The 6,000-nt window shown below is 34.3% G+C and overlaps 1 protein-coding gene across 4 annotated transcripts in view; it reads left to right on the forward strand.

Annotated features, from left to right (window-relative positions):
* The window catches only part of VTI1A (vesicle transport through interaction with t-SNAREs 1A), a 256,410-nt gene that overhangs the window by 52,297 nt on the left and 198,113 nt on the right, over positions 1–6,000 (forward strand). For 2 of the 4 annotated variants that reach the window (XM_066555024.1, XM_066555022.1), the window contains exon 5: positions 4,583–4,603. The exons of the other annotated variants lie outside the window; for them this stretch is intronic. In XM_066555024.1, coding sequence (XP_066411121.1) covers positions 4,583–4,603 — 21 coding nt within the window. The remainder of the gene's footprint in view (positions 1–4,582; positions 4,604–6,000) is intronic. 4 annotated transcript variants of the gene reach the window in all.

Here is a 6,000-nt window from a genome sequence, read left to right on the forward strand (position 1 = left end):
TGATCAAAATCCTTTTCTATACCTCAATTTGAAATTATTACCTCTGTACCTTTTAAAATTCTTCATTCCTTTCTTGAAAAATATAATGAAATAGCACTATAAAGGAGTCACCTAATTTCTTTTAAATATGTGAATGCCAGGATTTTTAAAATATATTATTTATTGTGTTGTTTCTATAATAAATATCATATTCTCTTTTTTTCATTAAATATCTTTATTTATACCTGTACTTATGTACATGTAGATGCAGGTGCAAGCAGTTAGTGCAAAAACTTCAGCTGGTATTGAGCTTATTAGAGTGTACAGCTTTCAAAATCACATGTAGGTTTGGGTGTTCTTACCAGACACTGAACATGAGATATTGTTGTGTTTAACTCAGTGACCCCAGGTTTAATATGCTTTCACTCATATACATTATTATATCAGTAGAAAACTTGAAGTAAATGATGAAAGGATGCTCAGGTATAACTTGAAGCGATTTAAAATATTTGAAGATGTTTCAAATGCTTGTTTTTGTTTTGTCTCATGGGAATAAATATAGGTACGTGGACTGATCCTGACCCTAATATTGTAGGATTTTTACTTCTCAGTTTGGATTAGGTTAAATTAGTTTAACTGGAAAATGGTGGGTTTGTTTTCCCCAATTCAGTCACCAACTGTGAAAGAGGAGAGCAAGGATTCCTTTTATGACAGAGGAGGTGTTGAAAAAACTTGCCAGCTCAAAATTGCTCCTGTGCCAAACCACAAAAATTGGTAAAATCTGCCAGTAGAAATATTGAATACCTGGGTAGTCAGGGTTGTGAGATATGAGTTGTTGGTCTTTGTCATTGTGATATACATTTGCATGATGTTTTTGGTGGAGAGAGAAGACAAAAGGAACTTAATGCTTGCTGGCTAGTATGACCATATTAAAAAACTACAAATAAAACAGATCACTATTGGAAAGCTAAATTATCTGAATCTTTTCCTCATTCCGCTTCTCTTTTTTCAGTAGAGTTTCAAAGGTAAAATTATAGCAAACCACAGCCAAGTTATAAGCTGTAATGAATAGGATGGTAGGTATAAGTTTCCAGTTGTTCTCTCAGGAAGAAAGATTGAAGTACAAAGAACAGATTGAAGAATAGGTAATAGTGATTTTTCTTTTGTCTTCATTTTCCTTACATGTCTCCCAAAAGTACTAGCCATCGTGTCTAGATGACACTCAGAATAACTTGGAATACAGTTCCCTTCTAATGGCTATACCAAAATTTAACTGATGTTACCAGCTAGAGCATAAAGGCATTTCCTGTGAGAAGTTGTAAGAATTATATAATTCTGCTATTGAAAGTTTCTTTTTAAATAAGTGCAGCTTGTTTTCATGAGACAGGTAGTGATACAGTGCTCTTAATGATCCTAGAGTTCACTAAAGTCATTGTTTAGCATATGTTAATTTCTTCTTAATTTGAATCATGTGAATGTAGTTAGATGCAGCACTCAGAGGATGAAAATCAAGAAATATCCCTTCTTGCATCAAAAAAAGTTTCTCCTTACAAACCCAATCCCAAAAAACTACTGCGTGCATTGGGTTATTATTTATTTTCCAAGAGTGGTCTTAAAAAGGCTGTTGGTTTCAAGTCTTGTTTGTCATCTTGGCCACCAACATTTAGCAAAACCCTTGAAAGTTTTGAGTTTTTCAGTGCAGTGATACACTACCTAAAGTTGTAGCTTCAGTTTAATAATAATAGAACTGTTTTATGTAGCAAGTCATGTTTTTGAGAAAGTATATGTTGGGTTAAATCAGAAATTTCTCTCGACTAAAATTATGTGAAGCTCAGTATTACCAACTTTTTGAGGTGTAACAGTGTTCCTTTCTCTTTTGCAGCTATGTTCATTAGTAAGTTTAAATAAATTCACATTGGGTTAAACTGCGTATCCGTATACCCATACATTCTATACGTGATTCATGGTGAACAAATATTTTGTGTCTACTTAATTTCTGACTACAAAGTTGTGATAATATTAGATTTGGGCTTGCTGTGCATAAAGTGTGTCAAACTTCAGCTACAGACCAGGGGGTGAAGTTGGTCAATTTAATTCGCCAAGATCTAAAGAAGGTCGGTATCATTTCATATAGCCCTGGCAGTGCAGATCATTACCAGACACAAATCTGTTCGTTACATGCCGAGGGTTTATAGCGAAATAAATAGACTGTCATCATAAGTTCAGAAAATTGTGTGTTCGACCCACGATAATGTGTAAAGGGCGTTTAATAGAGTTCAGCATTTATTCGTTATCTATATGCGGACAGAGACGGCGGTGGCGTTATCAGCTTTTTAAAAAAAATTCGGTAGTTTTGGGTCACGTGAGGAGCCTCGCGGCCACACGCGTGCGTGCACACACACACACACACACACACACACTCACTCACACATCCCATCTCGCTCCCTCGCTCTCTGTGGTGCAGTTTTGATTTTAGTCACAGCAGAAGGCTTAGCCACAAGAGATTCCACTGGTTCAAACCAGCGTAAACCAGATTTTTTTTTTTTAGCCTACAAAGGAACAGATTACCACTTGTATCGAATTCTGTATTGCAAAAAAAGAAAAAAAAAAATCTTTGTTTCAAAAATATGCTGATTATCATAACCTAAAATGGTGGCTGTGCACGGCTTAATGCTGTTTACAGTTCAGGAGTGAACATAATAAAAATAATGTTTCAAAATAGAAACGTAAAGGTAACACATTTTCATCAAGAGTATTGTTAAATGGGGGAAAAATACATCTTTTGTTAATTTGAATGAATATCTTTCAGCCAATGTTAAAAAAACCCCAACCCTCTCCCATTACTTAGCTTAGCTGCAAATCCCATGCAGAGCTTAAATTCAGCCATGCAGCACAAACAAGATAGAACATTTTTGTTTGGGACCTATTGAAAAAGCAAATGTGCAGCATTTTAAAACTCTCATTGATTATAGCAGGGTGGCATGCCCGGACTGGCTCTATTGCGGGAGAGTCGTTTTAAACTTTGGCCCTTTAAGTATCATAGTCAACTGAAGAATGGTGGCCTCAGAAAGAAAAGATAGCTATGTGATCAACCCCCAGATCTCTCTTTCTAAAGAGCCTTAATGTTTGCCTTTTTGGGGGAAAAAGGGGGGGAAGAGCTGGAGAAAGAGACCAATTTATGATAGGCCAAGCACTTGAATTTAAGCGCTGGTTTGCCCAGCAGTGTGGTTTTCTTTATACCAAATTGTAGCAAAGTTCCTTTAGCTGGGTGCAGAAGAGCTGGCCCCGTTCAGCTTGGGGTGGTGTAGGAGCCCCCCTAATTACATCTCATTAGAGCTCTTGTCCCTTTTGGTAATGGGGTGAGGCAAACCTTCAGTTTTAGACGAGCCATATGAGACAATAGAGAATAATGGAGGTTCTTTTGTTTCCTTCATGCTGGTGAGACTTTATTAGTAGTAAACATTCTCAGCTTACACATGTGTTGAAAACTATGTTATGAAACTGTAGGTGACATATCAGCATAAACTGAGATAATTGTGTTGCTGTTGTAATTTCGAACTGGAATCGGTGAGAGAACTGTAATTTTTTTTATAAAGGGCCATTCTTGTGCAGATATTTGTTGTGAGTAATTATACATTTTGTTCCAGTACAAATAATTTATCTATCTCTCTAAGAGGCAAGTATATTACAACATAGCTTGATAATCAGGCTGGGGTTTTATTTAGTTTTATAGTAAAGCTGCCAGATCAATATTATTTGTGTTAGATTGTGTTGATTTACAAGCATAAATAAATAAATATAAATTTATATACTATATAAGCATACACACACCCCCTATGTGTATATATTTTTATATATATATATATATATACACACACACACACTGTATAGTGGTCTGGATCAAGAACCTGGAATGGGTCTTTTCTGAGGGAAATACGTTTCATGTTGTTCCCTATTCCTTTGTCTATTTTTAAATATGCTATTCAATAAATCATAATTCTGAGATATTTAACTAAGCTGCTTCATTTTTTTACCTGGCAGAAACCCTCAGTATGAAGTTCAATAATAAAATTAAATAATATAGTTGCAGTAGAACACAGGTATATAAAAATTGAAATACTGAAATATATGCTATAAAGATGCAGTCATCTATTAATAAGTTAGATCTGCTAGTAAAATAAGAAATCAGTTGTCACAACTAAAATATACAGAAAACATTCTGAAAACTTGTATATACAAAACCACTTCAGCTGTACAATCTTCGAAGAGAGGAATAGTAAACTTGTTTTTTTCTTTATAATATAGACTTCTATGAAGTCATTCCCCTTTATTTCATGATGGTGTCTTAGATGTGGTTTAAAAGAGAATTTCACACTATTCTCTTTGTTTAATGTGACAGTGTGAGAAAGTGATCTTTATTCGTTCAAAAAACTCTGCATGTAGTCTATGTTTAGGTTCTTTTAATGTGTTTGTCTGTGATTTTTAAATGCTAAACATGTAAACAGATAAATTGTCAATGTTAATTCTGTATCCTGTCACACAACTGATCTTTCTTTCCTGCCATTTCTTTCCTTTTTATCTTTTTTGTGCGTTCATGTTGCAGTTGATAAAATTACGTGAAGAGGTGAGTACTTTCTTGCTTTTTGTTGTCTAGCTTTCCCTTTAAAGCTGAGTTTCTAAATCTGAAGTAGATCTTTTTGTTCATTGTTGCAGGGAAATCTACACAAAGCAAAAATATTGATTACATTGCTTTAAAATATTCACTGTTGTGCCTCTTCTTCCCTAATAATTGTATACTTACATAGGAATCTCTAGATCAATCCTTAGAAATTAACATTCTTTGATAGTGGAATTTTTTTAAAAGGCACTAGAAAAAGAAGGGTGGAAAAAAACTCTATTATTTGATCTCTCCAAGAATACCATGATCAAATCAGGTACAGTAATAATCATGTTTGCATCACAAAATCTTTGATGGGGAAAGTACATTTATACACTGGTATTGAAAGTGAAAGCATTGCTTTAGTATAAACCCTTGCTGAAACATTTTAAAAATTACACGGTATTTCACAGTGTTTTGAGTTTGGTGTGAGGTATTTAAATAGCTTATGTATTATACAGGATATTTTACACCCACTGAAAATACAGTAGAGGTAGAGAGACCTACACACATATCAATATTTATTATTTATTTGTGAGTGCTGTAGATCTGTAGATGTAACACTAGAGATCAGTATTCCAGAATACCTTTCTTCCAGTTATAAAATGACTCATAAATATGTAGAAAGAAGCCTGTTTTAATGGTCAGTTTCTCAAATATTTCAGTATATTTTCTGAAATTAGTCTCTGCTTTTGCTAACTGTTGTAGCAAAGCAGGTATTTGAACTGCTATTTTTTATTATTTTCTAGTAACCACTGAAAAGAAGGGCTGAGTAAAGTCAAGTTTACTTACAGGTCAGATTTCTGAAGGATTTCATATGGAAAGCTTGGACCAGTGAAGTATTTGAATAAATATATTTAGAAGCACAAGTATTTTAACATCATTTATATGTCTGGTATCTTCTTTGTGGAACATGTGTGCCCAGTAATGTATCAGTAATACATACTGAACTCTGCAGGAAAGGATTTGGGAGTTTTAGAAATGGTGATGACAAAGAATTGTAAAGTAACCAGATTAAGGACAATTACAGAGAATTCTTAAAAACAGGTAGGTATTTGTGATACAAAGATTCTTCACTAGTTCCCCAAATGTTTTATTTTCCCCCTCTTCTCATAGAGCTGATATTAATATGTAAAAGCTACAGAGTAAAAGAGTTAACAAAAAAAATTAAATAAAATAAACATGTAACCACATGAAAGCCTTCCCACCACTGCTGAGCTCCCCTCCCCAATAGTCCCAGTATTTAAACAGATGACAGTATTGTTGCAAGGGTTTGTATAGCCTGATTTCTGAGGTTTTTCAGAAGAACACGATTCATTTTCTCATCTCTTTAACAGCACCTGCATGTCTGCTCCTGTGCTTTT

This window comes from Molothrus aeneus, chromosome 8 (genome assembly GCF_037042795.1).
Source record: "Molothrus aeneus isolate 106 chromosome 8, BPBGC_Maene_1.0, whole genome shotgun sequence".
Taxonomy (NCBI): domain Eukaryota; kingdom Metazoa; phylum Chordata; class Aves; order Passeriformes; family Icteridae; genus Molothrus; species Molothrus aeneus.